The sequence below is a fragment of the Mus musculus genome, chromosome 6 (genome assembly GCF_000001635.26).
Source record: "Mus musculus strain C57BL/6J chromosome 6, GRCm38.p6 C57BL/6J".
Lineage (NCBI taxonomy): Eukaryota > Metazoa > Chordata > Mammalia > Rodentia > Muridae > Mus > Mus musculus.
In genome coordinates, this window is record NC_000072.6 from 17,075,278 (window position 1) to 17,097,056 (window position 21,779).

The window sequence follows — 21,779 nt, forward strand, 5'->3', positions numbered from 1 at the left end:
TGGGTTTAATTTCTCTGTGCCATCACATCAGTCTTAAAGAGAAGCTGTGAGAGTGTGTGTTTGTCTATGTGTCTAGGTTTGTTTGGTTTGGTTTGGTTTGTGTTTTGAGTCAGGGTCTCCCTCTACTAGGCTAAAACTCAATACACACCACGAACTGGCCTTGAATTCAGGGCAGTCCACATTTAGCCTTCTAAGTTCTAGGATTTCACATATGAACCACTTTGCTTAATATTTTTAAGATAGGGTATTATGTAGCCCATGCTGGCCTTGACTTTTCTATGTCACCAATAGACCCTGGACACCTATGATTCTCTTGCCTCTTCCTTGCATATATCAGGATCACAGATTACCTCTACCATGCCATGTCTAACTTTTAAAACAGCTACACCTGTTATGACACTAGTTCAAGGAAACTCCCATGGGTCTGAATGAGAGTTGAGTACCTAAGCTATTGCCTGAACATGGTGGGGCTACCATTGTGGTTGCCCTACATAGATAGCTCTGTAGGCCTTCTACAGCATCAGTAAGCTCACTCACAGTACAGGCAGGCTCTGGAACAATGGAAAGCACAGTGCTACCTCCCAAGGTGGCCTTCACCTCTATCCCTCCTGGGTACCCATCATCACTGCGATCAGAGGTATGAAAATAGTCTGACAGCTGTCAGTCAAGTGCCCATTAAGCAACTGAACTGCCTGAGCCCAACAGCCTTACTCATAATGAGGAATATCAAGAATATCATGGCATACTTAACAAAGATCTTACACAAAATGAAATCTTCTTTTTCAGTGAACTTTATCTAACAATCTCTAACTTTTGGCTAAATTTCCTTAAAGAGGGCTGGCACCTTCTGATCTGCCAGTACCTGTAGCAAATGGTTGGAACAGTAAAGGCCAAGCAAGAACACCGTTAAGCCTTCCTTATGCAAAGGCAGCTGCATGTTCGTGCTCCAAATGAAGGGAGAAAGAGGTCTAGGCAAGCAGTGGTAGGTGGTGGCAGTGACACATCTTTAATTCAACATTGGAATGGCATTCTAATGTGTACAGTAGTGGGACTGGTGAGTACGGACTTGAGAGTTCATTTCTGAAAATGTTTCCTTTGTTGAGAATCTATACTGCAGTAGTATCCCAGGCAAGTTCTGAGCACTGCTTTCAAATCAGATAGTCTTTGGGTCTTCTAGAAGGCTGTGACCTTTGCAGTCTGTCTTTCTTGATTTTTCAGAGGTCCCGTTTTTAATCCAGTCAGTGTTCTGCTAACTTTGAGACATAGATCTTTCCAAATTCCTCTCAGCCAGTCTACGTTCCTTCCATGTTGCGTGAAGAAATGTAGAACTGCATGAGATTTTTTTGAAGATAGGCTACAAAGTGTGTCCTATTAAATATTACAACAAATTCAGAGTTTGTTACAGAAGTGTTCAGGCCATAGTGCAAGTGTTAAAATATGTCAGTGCTAATAGGATACAAGTGTCCAAAAAGAAATAGGCCCAAATGTAAGGGAAGGGGAGACAAAACATACTTAGTCCAATTCCACATTCTTTAGATGCCAAAAACAAGGCAATAGAATTGTTATTTCGTGTGATTCTAAGAACCAGATGAATTCAGTCAGAGGGCATTGACCACTGCCATACTCTTCTGTAACACAGAAGTTTAAGGGAAGCAATACAGAGCTTAGTGTTTCCACATGCACATTTCAGTCCCAGCTTTGATACTTGCCTGTTGATTTCGACAGGTTTTTTTCCCCTCCCCATCTTTGGTTTTGATAAACTAATCTGTGAGATGCCAATAGTGCTCTGTAATTGCTGACTTTTTTTTTTTTAATTCTCTGTTAAGGATACTTAGGTGCCTCTTAGCACTAATAAATACATGTGCAGAGGCCCAGAATTGTATCAGGATTTTTAATATATCTTGAAGTTTGTTCTTGGTGCTTGCTTCCTCTAGGTGCATAACTGATAGTTACTGAACCCTCTAAAGTTTAGAGTCTAAACGTTACCATATCCCCATCCTCAACTGAGCGTGCCAGTAGACAGAGAGTAAGAGTATAATTGAAACTAACGTTTTAACGCACCATGTCTGTAGCCTACACATAGAAAACAAATCATTATCATCGATAACACCATTATCACAAAATCAGTGTACAGGGAAGTAAACGGTGCAGAGATCATCACACCATTTACTAAGCACCTGATGGCATCATCAAGAATTTCGCAATGACGTACTTCAGCAGATTATTGCTAGCGGTGCTTTGCTGAACACAAAGAAATACTTCTTTCCAGCCCAGTACCCGGGATGTGCTACAATACTGGATTTAATTATTTTCCTTTTCAAAGCTGGGTTAGGTTCTCATCATGAACTACTGATTAGAGAGTGTCATGGATCAGGGTGGGGGATTGGTGTACGTCTCTTTACTGGTTAATTACAAGAATTCCATAACTCTTTGCAGTCCTTCCCAAGAAAAATGCAGTCGTTTTCCTCCCCTTTGTCTGTACTGCTGTTATTTCCTTGGTCCAATTTGAGGTATTGAATGGGCTAGTGTCAGTTCCAGGCTTGGGCTTCAACAGACCTTGCTTGTCTCTCTCTGCTTCCTTGGAGCTCTGATCCTATTTTGGGAAGTAGCCAGGCCAGCCTGGAGGGAAAGAGAGGCCACAGAAACAGATGAGCGATCTCAGCAGGAGCTCCCCTGAACCATTCACCCTGAAGTGAACAGAAGCGTGGCTGGCTGCTGGTCCAGCTAGCTGACCCCAGGTCATACCATTGTTGAGGCATGAAGAGAACAGAAAGGACAAAATAAACAACTGTCTTTATCAGTGCACTTGTAGGTTTTTAAGCACCAAATCATGGCTGGGATAGTCTTATCTCCCTCCTGTAGTCAGAGGTATGGAAGGAGTCATGGTGGTGACTTTCTTCAACTCTGAATTACGTATACAGTCTAATATTCTGTGAACAGGGAAGAGTCAAAGAAGAATGGAGCATAGCTTCGGGACATGGGAGTGGCCCCTCTAATCACTTAACTTTAGTTTCTTTTTTTGTTCCACCAAGGTAAAGAGAGATTGAATTAGCATGCAACTGAAATTTGATAGTAGCTGTAAGTAGAGTGTATATGCATGCTTGGAAGTGTGGACACTATGCCCCTCCTTAGATTTGGGAACAAAACACCCATGGAAGGAGTTACAGAGACGGAGTTTGGAGCTGAGATGAAAGGATGGACCATCTAGAGACTGCCATATCCAGGGATCCACCCCATAATCAGCATCCAAACGCTGACACCATTGCATACACTAGCAAGATTTTATTGAAAGGACGCAGATGTAGCTGTCTCTTGTGAGACTATGCCGGGGCCCAGCAAACACAGAAGTGGATGCTCACAGTCAGCTAATGGATGGATCATAGGGCTCCCAATGGAGGAGCTAGAGAAAGTAGCCAAGGAGCTAAAGGGATCTGCAACCCTATAGGTGGAACAACATTATGAGCTAACCAGTACCCCGGAGCTCTTGACTCTAGCTGCATATGTATCAAAAGATGGCCTAGTCGGCCATCACTGGAAAGAGAGGCCCATTGGACTTGCAAACTTTATATGCCCCAGTACAGGGGAATACCAGGGCCAAAAAGGGGGAGTGGGTGGGCAGGGGAGTGGGGGTGGGTGGATATGGGGGACTTTTGGTATAGCATTGGAAATGTAAATGAGTTAAATACCTAATAAAAAATGGAAAAAAAAAAAAAGAACAGAGAGCTTGCACAATGGTAGGCATATGGGTGTATAAAATAGGTATACAAAATAAACCTACTGACAACAGGCCATCAAAAAAAAAAAAAAAAAAAAAAAAAAAAAAAAAGAATGGAGCATAGCTTCGGGACATGGGAGTGGCCCCTCTAATCACTTAACTTTAGTTTCTTTTTTTGTTCCACCAAGGTAAAGAGAGATTGAATTAGCATGCAACTGAAATTTGATAGTAGCTGTAAGTAGAGTGTATATGCATGCTTGGAAAGTGACCCGATGTTCCTGAACCATTAAGCAAATGTGAATGCTGGCCCTGTGTCTTCTTTCATGGAGAACTTCTCCTGTAATAGGAAGTCTGTAAATACAGAACACAGTGAACCAAACCCTCCTCTCCTTCCTTTTCCTCTCCAGCTTGGCTCCCTCCCCACCACCGAGTCATGCCCCTAAGGACTTTTCTAACCCAGCAGGTCAGATAGCAGCTCTAAATCAGTTAAGGCACACCATATAAATGTATTAGGTTTTGATTTGTTTTGTTGTCCGGATCACGGGGCAATGTGGGAAGTCGGGGTATTAGTAAATTAGCAAAAACAGGGACCCAGCTGGCAGTACTCTCCACTCCTGGTGTCTTAAGTTCTCTGACTGTGCCGTGGGAACTGATTTTTATTCTGCATGTCCCCCCTCCCCCACCTTCTCTTTGGGCCTCACTCCCAGGTTATCTCGGATTTCTCTGCTTCTTTCTCAGTTTCCTCTACAGCTATCTCAGCCATTACTGCAAGCCTCTCGTTTTTCTTTTTGGTGAAAACATGCCTGTACTTTGCTGCTTCCTACACACACTCCAATTAGACAGACAGGTGGGGAACAAGGGTCAGTCAATCACTGTGCAGAAACCTCGCAGATGTCAAGAACGATGGCACTATTCAAATCCTGGGCTACAGCATCTTCATAAAGCTGTTCAGTGTGCTTCTGTCTGAATGACCCCTCTTTGTAGCCAGCCATGGAGGAAGTGACAGACACAAGACCAAGTTAGGAGTGTTCACTGCAATCCACATTCTTTCCAGGCACTCCCACAGATACCTTTTGGACTCCGGTTCTGAAAATCCCTTTTATAGCTAATAAAGAGGGGTTTGCAGGGCGTGTTGCCTAAAAGCGTGTCATTGCAGAGTCCTTCCATGGAACTAGCCTTAACTAAGAAGTGATTTCAGCAACAATTATGTCCCTAATACTTATCTGTGATTAAATTGGCTTTTGAATCCTGGATTAATACTGAGTGTGTGTGTGTGTTTGTCTGTGTGTGTATACACACACACAATATTATATAGTGTGAATATAAACAAAGAGTGCTTGGCCATTAGTACGCCCCAATTTTAGTCATATAGTAACATGAGGTCCTGTGTCTATTTCTTCATTCTTGATCCCAGCTCCAGGTAGATTTCTGTAAGAAAACTTATATGGACCCTTATACAAAACTTTTCCTACTTTGTGTGTGTTTTTGTAAATGAAAACCTGGTTTGTTATAGACTTCTAGAGATATTCTGATAAATATATCTCTGGAAATTTTCTGCCAATCAGGCCTGACATTGTATATACTATTTTGTAAACTGGTTTGTAACTGTATGTGTACATGTATGTATAATTGGGTATGCTCATATATTTCTTGAGAAAGAGAATGGGGTCTGGGGAATTTAAAAGAAGGCATTCTCTATCCTGAGTTTGGGAAGACTTTCCTGGTCCTGAGAGAGTGAACAACCAACATATTGAGAAGGAAATTATTTACAGGGAAGGAACAAAGGTCTGCTTTAGTGTGGGATTTGAGTGAAGAGTATTGATAGAAAAGAAAAACGTGAAAAATGAAAGCAAGGTGCCAGTAATCCCTGCTTGTGCCCATATTTACAGCACATCTCCTGCATCACAAATCATTTTGTCATTTCAGTGGAACTATGGACACCAAACAAGGTGATTTATGGGAAATACTTCGAGCTGTGCCTGGCAGTGCAGATGCTTGCTGCTGTTCCCACTACAATCCCTTGTAGACCCATTCCTGTGAAAGCAGTGGACGTTTTGGGGGGCAGGATACTATGGTAAAGATCATTCGATCTTTAGCTGTTAAATGAGTTCATCCTTGTAGCACCGCTAGGATTTCAGGTCAGCGGCTCACAGTCACTGGCAACAGTGCAGTTAAGCACAAAATAATGAGATTTCTACCAAGACTTGTGGGAATCCTGGACAAATCAGGGAATAAAGAAAGCTTATCAAAGTATTAGACATTAGGATTGGGCCTGTAGACTGGGGAGAGAGAGAGATTTGGGCAGATGGGGAAAAGGAATGGAGACCCAGGCAAGGGCAGAACTCTTGGAGGACACAGTTCCAGGAGGAGGAAAGGGAGAAATGAGGCAGTGGCAGGTTTTAAAGTAACTTCTCTGACATTGGAGAAAAGAGGACTTCATTATCTCACTGAAAACATCCGATGCATGGAACATTGCAATTGCCTGGAAGGTGAATTAATTTTTGAAATAGCAAGGTCATATATGGAGAGAGCTATCAGAATGTTACCAAGTTACCATGAGGAGAGATTTAGCAAAGACACTGGATGCCGATGAGCGAGCAACCTGGAGGGTTTAGACCTTGGCACACAGTAAGCATACTACCACCCAAATCGAGAAGACTTCAGGCCCTCAGTGAGGTAACTAGGCAAATAGGCCCATCCATCTTGTTAGTCTTTCTCTCATGTATTTTGATGCATGAGAAAGGAAAATTTGATATTCTGAAAAAGTCAAACTAGAGATTTTATTAATCATAAATCCTAATAACAATTAGTTATTTTGTTCCCTCACCTGAGAAAGGTGGCAAGGTATGTAAAAGGTGAAGGGTGTTTCTCTCTTCCTGTTTTAGGTCAGTGTCTGACTTAACGTACCCCTCTCCCTGTTTGGGGGAGGCATATCTATTTTTGGTAGAGATCTGGAAGCAGGCAGTGTTCCAAACAATTGCAGCACCTTAACACCTTGTGTCCGAGACGGGTCAAGATTTAGTGATTGGAAGGGGGTGGGGCTTCACAGAAAGTACTCAGTTTCTCCAAGCTCCAATCCCTGAGAAGCATTGTTTAGGTATGTTATTCATTTGTATATGTATATGTACACACATATATAATATCTGTACTATATACTACACATATATTTGTTTGTATATGTACCTTTGTATCCAATATGTGTGTAAGTATATGCACATACAGGAGAGAATACAGCATATTTTATATCTCCCATCCCGGGACACTTCATTCCATGGTGATTAACAGTCTGAGTAACACTTGCTTATTTAGAAACCGAGTACCAGTCTTGTTCCACAGGGAAACTTGGTTATAAGGCTCGCATGATCTCACCCTGAACACTTTATAATATCTTCCAGATCCAAATTGTCTCCAGATCAACCCAGAGCATGTTTGAAATACCAGATGTTTTATACCCCTTCCTCTTTCCCCCCTTTTCTCTTTCAAGTATATAACAGGCAATCTCTCTGCTCTGGATCAAGAGGGTCACCTGAATTGTTGCCAGCATATCTGGTTTCTTGACATGATTATGGAGAAATTGGTGCCACTTCCATTTCTAACTCTAAACTAAACAGAGAGAAGAAGCAGGGGCTTGGAGACTCGGGTCATGGAAATGTAAGCTAAGTTTCTGGAGCCTATAGTTATGGTTATTTAATATGTCTTGTTTGTGTCTAGTATTTCAAGATAACTATTGTGGAGGAACTTTTATTCTTTCAGAGGACCTTGATAGGTATTCTCAAAGCCTAGCTATGATTTCTCCGAATATAGTCAATCCCGAGACCTGTCGTTTTCTTGGACAATAAAGGAGAAAAAAAAAATTAATCTGTCATATCCTTCTATTGACACTGGCCAGAATGTGTTGCTAAAATTATATAAAGGAGGCAGCTTCAGAGCTTGTGAGCTTATGAAAACCATGTGTTTTCGAGGCTCCACTGTTGAATCTGCAGGGAATGTGATCACACCGTGCTGGTGAGATAGAGATGCATGACAGAACTGAGCTGTGCCGGTCACAGCTGGACTTGCTCATGTCCTATACATACTTTTCAGACTGAGGTGATGGTGGCTTGCAGGAGCTGAGCATACACTGCCTTTCTCAGATGATCATTTCATGCCTAGCAGTTTAGCTTGGACATGTTGCTAAGTGGCTAACTGAAGATAAAGTTACCCAACATATGATTTGCAATCATAATTTTAGAATTTCAAAAAAGTTGGAGTCAATCCGATTCAATTCTTTCCTTATCTAGATGAAACTCGGAGGACAAAAATGACTTCAAAAAATCATTGGATGTGGTGGTGCTGGTGACACTGTGGGTCCAGACCACAGTTTTCTTGACTCTTCTTCAATGGTCTTTCTTTGTTTGCACAGTTCTCAGTTTTGTTATTTCTTTAATAACAATACAATTCTCATCATTTTCTTACATTGCTATTACACATAAGCACACAAATGGAAGTGGTCATGAATCCAAGGGTCTGGATTTCATTGTCTAACCAGCCAGGTTGCCTTAGCTGTCAAGGACCTAACAGCTAGGCATCCCTCTTTACTCTTCCACCCCATCCTACATAGCCTGGAAGGCATCCTGAGTATCGCTATCTAACATCATCTCTAGTACTCCTCACCAAGCGTTCTCAAGCACAGAGAACTGGGCACAAGCTAGCCTGTAAGACCTGGGTGACCAAACATAAGACTCATCTCTTTTGTTAAAAAGAAGACTGTGCTCAATTGGGGGTAGTCTGTGCTGAGGGCAAAGGAAGGGAAGACATGTGGAGAGGATTCTGGGTCTCATATATTTCAGGGACTCTTGAACGTGGCATAAACTGGAAAGAGAAATTGCTGCAACTATTAGAACAAATGGGGCTCATGAATTGAAATTCAAAAGACTTGGGGCAGTCTGGCACTGAGCCTTAAAAAGTCTGGAATGGACCTCAAACAGCTCAGGGGTGGGTGGTTTGGGCTCTACAAAATAGAATTGGTAAATTATCCTTCATTCAACTTCTGAGAGGGATGCTGGCACTCCCAGAAGCCTCAGGAGGAACAAATCAGAAAAAAGTTGATTTATTCTTGTAGAGATATGTCCTCTCTAGACAATGTTATTGTATCAAGTTTAGAGTTGCATTCCAGATTGTAACTCAGTCTGGATGCAGGTACATCTGCAGAACAAGGAATGAGAGTGTGGATCACAAAGCTCTTAGAGATTTGTGTTTGTTTGCCGTGATTGAGGTTGCAAATTCTTACCCAATCATGGGGCATAAGATAAGAAATCCTCGCTTGGATGTCAGTGATGCTTAAGAATCGTAGGCCAACATGTAGATATGTAAAAATCGTTTCTGTCATAGGCAGACTAACTCATTGCCAGCCGGAATCTGTCTCATGGCTTCGGTTGCTAACAGTGATTCTGAAAACTAGGTGTTGTTTTTTTGTGTTTTGTTTTTGATTAAGACTTCTTCAGGGCATAGTGTATACTGCTGTGACCTCTCTCTCCCTTACACCTCCCTCTCCCATTAGGGACATTGCTGCTGCCTTCTCTAAGTCTGGGCACCCAGAAAAGATGAAATTATGTGTGTTTGGACAAACCCAGACAAACCCAGATATGTGAGCACACGTATCTTAGTGTTCACGTGTGTCCGAAGATCTCTTGTTCAGCCTGTCTTGTGTTGGTGACCATATTGTTGAGAGTTCATGCGTGCAGCTTCCCTGTCACATCTAGAAGGTACTATCTAGCTGCAGGCATCTGGTCCTATGGCTTTTACAATTCCACCCCCGCCATGTTGTAGGTGTGTCATTGAGTTTGGGTATGCCATAGCCAGCTGTTCTATGCATTTTGTCCAGATGTGGGTTCCAATAATAGTTTCCATCTACTGCAAAGAGACACTTCTCAGCTGAGGAGTGAGAGATACTCTTCTTATAGATGGGTGTAAGAACATGTATTTAGACTGCATGTGTTTAGTCTACTGCTTTAGGAACATGGCAGTAGTTAAGTTCTCCTTTAGTGTCTATGACCTCTTAGCTGTAGATAATTGTTTGGTTTTCAATACTAGGCTGAAATCTCTCTGGGGTGGGTGTAAAGTCCAAGTAGACTGAGGTTGGTTACCCCTCAAATAAAAGTACCACTCTTGCGCCATCGTGAGTATCTTGCCAGGGTAGTCAGTGTAACATCTAGATTTACAGCTGAGGAAGCCCGCCGATTGCTTTTCTCCTTTGTCAGCCCTCATAACCCCTCTGGGTACCATGAAGCTAGCCCTCAGGAAGGAAGCTTCCAGGTAAGTTCCAGAATGTATTGACATTTTCATACTGAGCAAATTCTGAAAACTTTCTGGGTTTCATTTCAGTCACCTGTAAAGAACAGAGGGAAATAGCCTGCTTCCTAAATGTTTTGTGAGGTTCTGTAAGATTTAAATGGTAGAGAAAGTAACCAAGGAGCTAAAGGGATCTGCAACCCTGTGAAACAACAATATGAACTAACCAGTGCCCCGCAGAGCTCGTGTCTCTAGCTGCATATGTATCAGAAGATGTCCTAGTTGGCCATCAGTGGAAAGAGAGGCCCATTGGTCGTGCAAACTTTATATGCCCCAGTACAGGGGAATGCCAGGGCCAAGAAGTGGGAGTGGGTGGGTGGGGTAGCGGGTGGGGGACTTTTGGGATAACATTGGAAATGTAAATGAATACCTAATTAAAAAAAAGATTTAAATGGTATGATACTTTTCCTGGTATTCAACAAATATTGTCATTCCTAAACTCTGTCATACATTTGTTTGTGTCTCAGTCTCTGCCCTCTGATCTCCCTGTACTTGCATTAACAGCACATAAGGGGCAAAGCCATGAATCCATGAATTTTGTGACTTTCAGTATTTGTAGTCTTCTATAAAGTTGTATTTTGATTCTCTTCTTTTCTTGATAAAAGCAATGAGATTATAAAGAATGCTATATATGTTCTCAAAGCTTATGTTTACATGCCTGGGTCAGAGTTGGCTAAACAATGTGAAACTCATAAAAGATTTGTTTGAGAGTTACATCAACAAGAGCGTTAAGTGGAATTAGAGGTGTGATTTATTGAATTTTTAAAAATGTAAAAAATTTATAATAGATTCCCTTTGTTCTTCCCATTAACAGATGGGCTTAGGTCATGAGCAAGGATTTGGAGCCCCCTGTCTAAAATGCAAAGAGAACTGTGAAGGATTTGAACTACACTTCTGGAGGTGAGCTCTTGAAACCCAATGAGGCTTTCCCCCCTCGGGCAGGGCCCCTGGGCAGTGTTCTCGCACTCTCTGACAAGTTCTTGGGCACAGCTCCTTAGCAAGCGAATGAAAAGCGAGCTGTTCTGTGTTCACATCATCAAGTGGGTTTGCTGATAACTATATGCAGAGTTGGTTGACTTCTTTGCTGTCTTCCGGATTTCCTGTGATGCCCCAAATACAGAATATGCCTTTCTGAATGGCAGAGGAGTTTATGGTAACCCTTCCTCACTGTCAGTTATTAACAATGCACTCCTCGTGGCTCACACCTAGTATTGCAGTGTAGTCAGCACCCATGCTCCGTTGCGCGTCCATATCCTAGGTGCCAAGAAACGACACAATGTTGAATTCTTAAAAGTTATCTCAGAAGTAGTTTTATCACTGAGAAGCTAATTTTTGAATGAAATGCATGTGTCTGAAAGACAGAAGATAATGAACCCCAAAAATCTAAAAAAGGAAACCAGCTCTTTCAAAGGACATAAAAGTTCTTCCACATGCCTACTGGAAGGTATAGTCAGGTTAGTATTGTTAAAATAAAAAATAAAAATCAGTTATACAGAGGATAGTGGTTCCCCTGTGGCAATAAGGTTTTTTTTTTCAGTACTGATCACTGGGCCCACAGCCTCCTGGATGCAGAGCAAGCATTTCTCCACTGAGCTGTGTGTAGCTCCCGTCCACACCGAACTCCATTTAACTGCAACTTCCATGCTTCAGATGATCATAGAAAACGAAAAGACGTTTCAATAGCCATTATGTCTGTATACAGTGTAAGCTAAAGGGAGATATAATAAAGTCTGACATATTAGTCTTCTTTAAAAGCTTGCATGTTTAATAAGCTCTAGGTGACAGGCATAAATACCTTAAAGAGTAATGGCAAGAGGAATCCGTATTTCCACAAGTAATGGATCAGCTCCTTATTTTTATTTCAAAGAGCTTAGAATTTTCCATGAAATTGGTAAACTCCAGACTTAAGTAGCTTCATTGCCTGTAGGTTAACACAAAGATAATATCATTGAACACAGAGCAATTTCTCAGGATTAGCATGAGGTTATCTATGGGTGCTACTGAAGGGCCAGAATCACAGAGGCTCAAGCCTCACCATACAATTTGTCTGCTTGCTTTCTATCCATTCCTGTTCCTCCTCCTCCCTCCTGCTCCTCTTCTTCCTCCTCCTCTTCCTCTTCCTCTTCCACTTCCTCTTCCTCCTCCTTCTCTTCCTCCTCTTCCTCCTCCTCCAGACTGTTTATAGTGTCTAATACATGGAAATTCTGTGACTCGTTGGTATGTTGTATTGTTTGGGGAAGGACAGAGGGTTGCTTTACAGTCTCTGTTTATTGAATGCATGAATGAGGAACCCAAAGATGCCAGGGTGACCATTTCCCCTCTTCCCTTCACCACCTTTCCTTTGTGTCTACCAAATGACTTTTCAGAGGGCCACACCGCCCCCTGCTGGGCACAGTGTTTTCAAGCTTAAAATAATCCTTTCAGCTATGTAATTTCCCAAACTGCTCAGGAGATGTTTTTTTTAAAAAGCTCACTCCTGAGAGAGGTGCTTTCGCTGTGAACCAGGTGAGTTTAGAGTGACTTGTTGGTCTGCAGATTGTTCCGCTATCATCGGATCGTCTCAAATTTTTGAAAGGTTGTCAAGGCTTGAAAACCCTTTCTTAGTTTTATCAAATAGGCTGTTTTGATAAACTGGTCATAGTCTTAGGGTCCAAGAGTTATAAATACTAGAGGTTGGCCTCCAGCCTAGCTGGGGTTTGTATGGTCTCTCCATATATTTTTTAGAAATGTTGTAATCTTCCTGGTGGGGGTCCAAACACATTTCTCCAGTACAGTTTATTGTCATTCTCCAACTTCCATAACTGGAAGACCAGAGGCAGGTGCCTTTGACCTCTGAATACAGCTAGTTTTCAGTAGTTTTAAAAACTCATTAGGGCTGGAGAGATGGCTCAGTGGTTAAGAGCACCGATTGCTCTTCCGAAGGTTGTGAGTTCAAATCCCAGCCACCACGTAATGGCTCACAACTATCTGTAATGAGATCTGATGCCCTCCTCTGGGGTGTCTGAAGACAGCTACAGTGTATGTGCAATAAATAAATCTTTTTAAAAACACATTAAAAGTATTTATTTATTCATTTTTATTTTATGTGTGTGTTGGATGCCTGCAGACCACATGTGTCGCTGGCACCCTCAGAAGTCAGAAGAGGAGTAGAGTCCCGTGGAACTGAGGTTACAGCTAACATCCATGTGGGTACCAGGAACTGAACCTTCATCCTTTGGAAGAGCAGCAACTGCGCTTAACCGCTTAACCACTGGACTATCTCTCTAGCCTCCTTTTGCAATAGTCATAGAAACAAATTCTACATCAGTGGTCCCCGAGTGCAAACAGATGCCATCTGCAAACCAGAGCCATGGGGTCCCCCAGCCACTTAATCGCCTCCATCTTCACAGTGAAGCTGGGCATTTTAGACTCAGTCCATACCATCCTCATAGTCACAGAATGGTGTTTTTGAAGTGGTTTAATAGGTGCTGTTGTGCACCCTGGACCTATTCCTTTCATGATGCTCTTTAGCCTCTGTTGGCAGACCTCACTATCTGGCCTCTGCCTGTTTATCCAGCCTTTCTCACTCTCCTGAGCATCATTTACTCCCAACTACGTGCTCCATGTTAATTCTCCCCAATCCTCTGGATGTCTTGCCGCATATGTGCATGCTTGGACAGATATGGCCTCCCAGCACTTAGAAACAGAAATTCTTAGATCACTCACTACAACTGCTCACCCTCCCTATTAGTCAGCTCTAGGTGCTATAACGAAACACACAGATTTAGTGCATTAAACACAAATGTATTTCCCCAGCCACTGTGAGAGCTATAAAGTTCTGCCAAGGGTCCACTTTCCGAGTTGTAGGCAGTCATTTTGTCAGCGTGCACTCTCGTGGCCAGTGCATGTGTGCCTATGGAAGAGGTCATCCATGTATTATGTATGGCCTCCAGTCCTATCAGATTCGGGCCCTTTCCATATCACCTTGTTGAACCTTAGCTATCCCCTGGAAGCTTTAACTAGATTTCCATTAGGCAATAGGAATTCAGCATGTGAATTGGGATACAATGTGATCCGTGGCCCCTTCTTCCTGTGTTTCCATACAATCTCAAGATAGAGATTATTTCTTCGGAATACTACAGTATTCATACTCCATTTCCACTTTACCCTTAAGCCTCTGGCCAGTGCCTTCCATTGCCTTATTGATGAGTCCACATGACACAGTCAGCCAGACTGCTGTGGGTAGAGGAGTATGGATGCAGAGAGGTGAATGGAGGCTCAGAACTTGCCACAACAGCTCTGGGAAACTAAAAATAAATCTTTGCACTTGTAGAGGTTTGGAGCGAAACTCCCAGCTCTGCTCAGCAAACCTCATTCAAATAGCAAAACTTGAAAAATGTTATAATGACTTGTTTGTGCCAATGGATTTCTATTAAGTATAATTTATGAACCACTTCCATCTGCCGCACATGTGGTGGGGTTTCTGTTTCTGGGTAACCACTTACAACAAACTCAGTGGGTGAAAAGATCACATGTTCATGACCCTCGGGTCATTCTCTCACTTTACAAGGTGGGGAGGGAGAAGGACAGTATGACCAATTCTCTTCTTGGCATCTCCAAAGGCCACTATCACAGTGTTGCTGTGTGTTTTACCTAATTACTCCTTCCTGCTGTTTGTAGAATCTGATTTTTGTTGTTGGGCAGCAGAGATCCCTGGTTCCTAGATGCTTTTCAGATGAAGTTGCTGTCATCTTTGGAAGCCACACACATACCTTGACACACGAACCCTTCCAGCTTTAAGTTGATGCTAGTTAGAACCTTTTCTATGTCTTCAATCTCTCTGATTTTTTTCTTTATTCCTTTTTAAGGGCTTCAGAGATTAGAGTAGGTTTGCCTGGACACCCCTCCTCCTATTTATCAAACAAAAACCATATTTATGGGAATAACATCAGAGTTGAAAGTCTTAGAGTGGGACTTAGATTGTGCTTATCACAGCACTTTCTGTTCCCGATTCTTCCTAACTTTCCTCACACGCATTGTTTTATGTGAGGAAGCAGGCTTAGGAAAGTAAATAAGTAGTGTATGGAGACAGAGCAGGACCTGAACCCAAAGCTTGGCAAAGCCTTCCTAAGTGCCCTTCGTCCTGCCACGTTTGAAAGGGGAACACATTTTCACTCATAACCAGGCAGCTCTGAGCTTCACCAGCTGTCTGCTCTGATGTGTGATTGTGGTGGCACAGACATCCTTGTGATCAGTGGCATCCTTTATCTGTGAGGGCTTCTGTTCTGTGTGCTAGAGATTCCAAGACTAGAAAAAAACTAGAGATTAGGGAAGCTGCCATCGATCCAGCAGGAACTATCTATGGGACAGACTTCAGGCAATATGCAGATGTAGGTACTTAGGAAATGTCTAGCACAGTCTCAAGATTTTAAGGCATTTAGAGCCAACTTTGTTTTTTATACTGATTATGTAGTAAGATCTTTACAACCATAGGTCATTCATCGTATGAGTAACAAAATTATTATTTTGTCTGCTGTATATTAAAATAGTTGCATTTTACAAAAGACAAAATTACTCCGATTGCAGTGTACCTACTGCAGAATTCCTAATTGATTTTAGCCTGGCAGAAAACTGAAGACTCCTGACCGTACATGGAGTAACCTCTGTGTTGAATTCTGTAACAGAGGCCCAGGTTCCTGCCCATATATGTATGTCCCTGCTACAAAAGGGCAGCGTCCAGCCTTTTAAATTATGCTTTGTAGCAGTGCCACAGCCTTGTTCTTAGATCACGGGGACAGCTGGCAGTGTGTGGGAGCTTTCCAGGTCCCCTACTTGCAATGGAAAACATAATAATTTTTATGTATCTTTGCTGCAAGGAAAAAAAATCATGTCTCTCTAAGGTGAATTGGAGTTTCTTGACTGCCTTCAGCTTGAAACTGTAAATTTCAGTGTTTTCCTGTTAAAGACTTCAGAAATTCCATTCTCTTCCTTGGATTGAACTCAAGAACCCTTGAGTTGTCACAGTCAGGAGCTAGAGTCTGGATTTGTTCTCTCTCTCTCTCTCTCTCTCTCTCTCTCTCTCTCTCTGTGTGTGTGTGTGTGTGTGTGTGTGTGTGTGTGTGTGTGTGTGTGATTGCTTGGTGCTAAATTAAAAAAAAAAACCTTTTATTTCAAACAAGAGTCCCTCTTTCCTCACATACCCACCTTAGACCTTCAAAATCTACTCCTCTCCTTTTTAAAGTTAAAAAAAAAAAAAGGGATGATTTTAACCTAGCTTAATTCTGAATTCAGTTGGCTCTTCCCCCATGAACCTTATGATGAAGGCTAATTGTTAAGAAATGATTTAAGAGCAGTTTCTGACTCCGATAACACAGATTTCCACGCCGTCCGGATTGAGGCACCTGCCCAGGTTTTATAGGTACCTTGATGGTGTGCTGGCTTGTGCCAGGTTCTCCTCTGTAGGCACGGAGCTGCGGTGGGGGAGCTGGGAGAATGTGCTCGCTCCAGCTGCTGCAGTGGTGGCAGCCCGGCTGAGAAAGGGGACAGCCTGCCCTTTCTGGGTCACATTTTATCATGTGTTCAGTCCCACATTTATCCCTGTGGGAGTGGGAATACAGAAGAGATAGACAGCAGCCCCAATTTTAAAACTGTTCATTGATCGATAATGGGTTTTCTCTACTTAGAAAACTGAGAACCGGGGATAATGTGACACTATTTATTTATTTATGTTTGTTTGTTTGTTTGTTTATTGCTCACGGTAGCTGTTGGCGTGTTGTTTAACTTGGGATGATTTGCCTGGTAAAGTGTGGTTAAGTAGGTAAAGGGGTAGATAGGAAAAAGAGACTTCATCCAAAAATGAATCCTCCGAAGGATAAGCAAGCCATGTAATAGAACAGTAGGGGGTGGTCTGGCGTCACTGATTGTTGCCCCCTTTCTACTTAGTACCTTCACAGTAAATGCAACTGTACCTACAGTTTGCTAAAGCTCATGTTGACCCACCAGCAAGTTTCCTTTGTCTTTTACTGCTCATTACAAAGTCCCAAGCTCCTTATTTCGTGGTACACATATTTACTGATGAGACGTAGGTCACCAGATCCAAACCCAGTCACCTCATGTCCCTATAAACAGTCGGTTTGCTGATTAGTAGAATGCACAGCAGAACCACAGCCTCATAAAGGTCTGTGTTGTTCTGAGAATTGAATCCCTCCCCTACCCCCTTCCCTTTCCAGAATTCCTTCTGCTGTAGTTTTAATCTTGATCTAACCACCATGTGATGGTTTTATAGATAATTCCATTGTTTTGGGTAACTGCAGGCAAATAAAGACCACACTGTGGAGGGTGATGTGAACCTTTCCGCTAGATGGGCGTATGCGATAACCAGACGCAAGAAAGGATCTTTTATAGCTATAATAAAATGCATTAATTCTCCACAGATTTTTACCAAATAAAGTTTCCTGTCCAATAGGTGTGTACAAGAAAAGCAATGAGGTCGTTCATCCCCCATGTCTGCCCCTCTACCTCACGCCCCTTCCCGCTTTCTCCTGCCCCTTCCCGTTTTCTTCTGCCTCTCTTGCTGTCTTCTTTCTGATGAATCCTTATCACTTGTATTTCATTGATTTTTTTTCCTCACTGCTCTGAATAGTACACACTGGACAATATAATAAAATTAAAGATTGGATTAGTCTCTTGTCTCAAATTTTATTATTAATATACTAACTGTAAATATATGCTCAGTGTTGGGTGGACTACTCAGTGTGGGGATGGGTGTTTAATTTTTTTCCCAGAGAGGCTTTTTTTGTGAGCCTCCCGATTCATATCATGAGATCCAAAAACCTATTGTGATCTTGAGAGATGTTAAATGCTTTTAGTAACCTTTCACATGATTAGTGTCCCCTAATATTATTAATTTTATCCCTCGTGGGATAAAATGACCCCTTTTCATAGTTGCCTTGATACTCCATAGTAATTGTCCTTTCGTCCTTTCTGGTAGGCACATGTACACTCTAACGTCCTTTTGTTAGTGATCTATGTAATTTAGCACACATACTTACCAGTGTCTCACACTAATCTGCATCTGTAGTGACCTCCTGAGCAATCTGAAGTTATACAATGCTTTGTGAACTGCTCAGCTCCATCGCCCTGTATTTCCCTTCCAAGCTTAAAACTTGAATGCCTCAGAGTTCCCCTGTCCTTCTTCCTCCGCTGTCTGTCATCTTTTGCAATTTGGTCCTTTGCCAGACATCAGTCTGCGTCCCCCTCAGCCTTTCCTGCTGTGCTTTCCCCAGGAGACAAAGGTGTTGACACCATTTGTGTTATGTACTGCTCCCTGAATATCCAGAGTGCAGGGGTTTGTTTTGTTTTGCTGTGTTTTACCAGAATACAAGAGACTGTTTCCTCTTGCAGTCTACTTGATATCATTACCCCACCTCCCAGGCAGTCTGAATCTCACAGGAGTTTAGTGCTGAAGACATCCAGCCCCTCAGCCTACCCCATCCCTTACCTCACTTCTGTTTCTCTTCGGGGTTTTTTAATCTTGATAAATTAAACGTTCCTTTTACCATCTCTTTCATCACCCAAATTCTTGCTGTCTTTTTGGGAATCTGTCAGTAAGCCTAAGTCATCCACAAGCTTTGTTCGATTCCACTATAAGATCTGAAATCTCTCTGTCACCACTGTCTAATGACCTGTTTCCAGGGCATTACATTGCATACATTATGTAATCTATAAGTTACATTATGTAATCTATAAGTTACATTATGTAATCTATAAGTTACATTATGTAATCTATAAATTACATTATGTAATCTATAAGTTACATTATGTAATCTATAAGTTACATTATGAAGCAGCCACAGTGCTGCTGCTGTTGAAAACCACAGCACAGCTAACTCTATGCACATTTCTTATTTTCATTTTTTATTAATCATTTTATTCATTTACATTTCAAATGATATCCTCTTTCCCGGTTACCCCTCCACAACCCTTCCCATCCCATCTTCTCCCCCGCCCTTGCCCCTATGAGGGTGCTCCTTCACCCACTCACCCACTTCCACCTCACCACTCTAGCATCCCCCTATGCTGGGTCATCAAACCTCCACAGGACCAAGGGCTTCCCCCCCTATTGATATCAGATAAGGCCATCCTCTGCTACATACGTACCTGGAGCCATGGGTCCCTCCATGTATACTCTTTGGTTGGTGGTTTAGTCCCTGGGAGCTCTGGGTGGTCTGGTTAGTTGCTATTGTTGTTCTTTCTGTGGGGTTGCAATCCCCTTAAGCTCCTTCAGTCCTTCCTCTAGCTCTTCCGTTGGGATCCCTGAGCTCAGTCCGATGGTTGGCTGTGAGTATCTGCAACTGTATTGGTCAGGTGCTGGTAGAACCTCTCAGGGATCAGCCATAGCGGTTCCTGCCAGCAAGCGCTTCTTGGCAACATGCACAATTTCATGCTATGTAGCCTTCAAAATATGTTTTACCTGTAATGCAGTCTCTGCATGGGAGGTTCTGTGATATTTGAGATAATAGATCTGTTCATGTTACTGATTATCAATGATTCAGTGCCTCATAATTGCTATTATAATGAAGGTCACACTCTGCGTGATGTGCCCACGGGTGTCTTATGCCTGCCTCGCTCTCCAGCTTCATCAACTTCACACTCACTTGCTACCAGCCTTCTCTGGTATGAGACCTATCAAATAGCTCTTTCCTAATTTAGGGCCACTGCAAATACTCCTTCTATTCAAGCCTTGGGAGCCTTTCCTTAGCCACAGACACACCCTTGCATACCCCCACACTTATGGTTTAACACATCTTTTCAGCTCTCAACTTAAATATCACTTTCTTTTGGAATCGAGGTAGCCCTATTTGACATTCCTAACACAAATGCAACTAAAATGTCTGTGTGTGTCTGTGTCATCTTCTTACCAGGAAGTAGATTTTAGAAGATCAAAGGCTGGACCAGTGCTTTTCATTGGGTCCGGTCTTGAGCTGTTTGACACATGGGCATACGTGTAGCTTGCATGTGAGAACGTTGGATGCTAGAGAGATTAGTGGAAATGGGTTGTGTTGTTCAACTTGAATAAACACCATGAGAGGGTCATTAATTCATTTGCCTTATTTTGGAGTCAGGATGTCAATATGTAGCTCAGCTGGCCTGAGACTGACATCAGTCCATTTTTCTTTGATACATAATGGAAGATATGATAGTAGGTGCATAAGAGTTTGAAAAAAATAAGGGAAAGGAAAAAAGGTAGGAACCAAGAAAGGAAATATGAAAGTGGGAAAGGAAAGGAAATTGAAATCGGAACAGGAAAGGAAATTGAAACAGGCTATAGGACAAAATGTAGGATTGTGATGTTTTATGGGGGAATGTATATGAACGTCCCACTCACTTAAAAGAATAACTTGGGGAAGGACAATGAAGCGGGTGACGAATAAAACAGGAAATTTCCTGCTATGATACTTTAGGTGGTATTTATTTATTTATTTATTTAGGTGTGAGATTGAGGAGTCCGGGACAAAGACCACATGGGTTATAGTCACACTGGCTGGGCCTTTTGGACATATACTTCTTACCTATAACCTAATTTTTCAAAGTCATATAAAGTAAGGGTGTTGTTCTCCTGTGTCTCTCTTGCTTACGTTTATGAATTCTCATCCCTTCTATAGGAAAGAAACAACTTGGTCTTTGTGTGTGTGTGTGTGTGTGTGTGTGTGTGTTCTCTGTAATACACTTTAAAAGTGTTTCAGGAACCACCAAGGACTGCACATGCATCACTGGTTAGGTGTACTTGGTCATTTTCTGCTCCCTGCTCACCCCCCAAATTATAGGAAAATATGTCGTAACTGCAAATGTGGTCAAGAAGAGCATGACGTCCTCCTGAGCAATGAGGAGGACCGGAAAGTGGGGAGACTCTTTGAGGACACTAAGTACACCACCCTGATCGCCAAGCTGAAGTCAGATGGCATTCCCATGTACAAACGCAACGTTATGATCTTGACCAATCCAGTGGCTGCCAAGAAGAACGTCTCCATCAACACAGTTACCTATGAGTGGGCTCCCCCAGTTCAAAACCAGGCTCTGGTAAGTAATGGGAGGGTTGAAGAGAGAGAGCCTATTATTATTTTAAATTATTATTATTATTATTATTGAATGTTACTAGATTATTTAGGGCAGCTCCTTTTGTGACATGGCCACCCACCGCCACACATCAGTTGTTTGTCTTGAATCCCCATTTTTTTAATTTTGGTACCTATTACTACTTTTTAAACCATGAGTCTACTACATTGCCCCACAGACTTTTTTCTAACTATCTAATTTATCCTCTTTTAGAGAATGTTCTAAAAATGTTAGTAGTTACATGAAAATCAGAAAAAAAAAAACCAATCATGTGTTTTATATCCATCTAGCTGGTTTTCTTGTAGACTCTTAAGATTTTTCTTACGATGACAAAGGATAAATAATGAATTTCTTGTCTGCATTTGGAACTGAACAAAAAAAAGTTCCAGCATTATATTTCTTTTACTATAAAAGGCAAAAAGTGTGATTTGCATCAAGCTCTTTCCATTATTATGACTAGCCAAAGCATTGGAAGGTCAGTTGTGGCATTTCAATAAATCTTGCCAGTGATGTTCGCATGTGATGAACAAGCCGCTGATCCACACTGCAGTCATAGTGATGCACCCCAACTGTTTCATATAGCCACATATCTGCTGACTTAGCGCACATGAACTGTAGTACTCTAAAGGCTCTTTAAAAC

The 21,779-nt window shown here is 42.1% G+C and overlaps 1 protein-coding gene and 1 long non-coding RNA gene across 2 annotated transcripts in view; one reads left to right on the forward strand and one right to left on the reverse strand.

The window, feature by feature from the left end:
* The window catches only part of Tes (testis derived transcript), a 40,677-nt gene that overhangs the window by 10,129 nt on the left and 8,769 nt on the right, over nt 1–21,779 (forward strand). Inside the window, exons 2-3 of the mRNA NM_207176.3 lie at nt 10,860–10,945; nt 20,851–21,103. Of these exons, the coding sequence (NP_997059.1) occupies nt 10,860–10,945; nt 20,851–21,103 (339 nt within the window). The remainder of the gene's footprint in view (nt 1–10,859; nt 10,946–20,850; nt 21,104–21,779) is intronic.
* Nucleotides 984–21,779, reverse strand: part of Gm4876 (predicted gene 4876) — a 95,573-nt gene continuing 74,777 nt past the window's right edge. The window contains exons 2-3 of the long non-coding RNA NR_153844.1: nt 11,841–11,966; nt 984–2,619 (exon numbers count right to left, since the gene is read on the reverse strand). This is a non-coding gene — a long non-coding RNA (predicted gene 4876). The remainder of the gene's footprint in view (nt 2,620–11,840; nt 11,967–21,779) is intronic.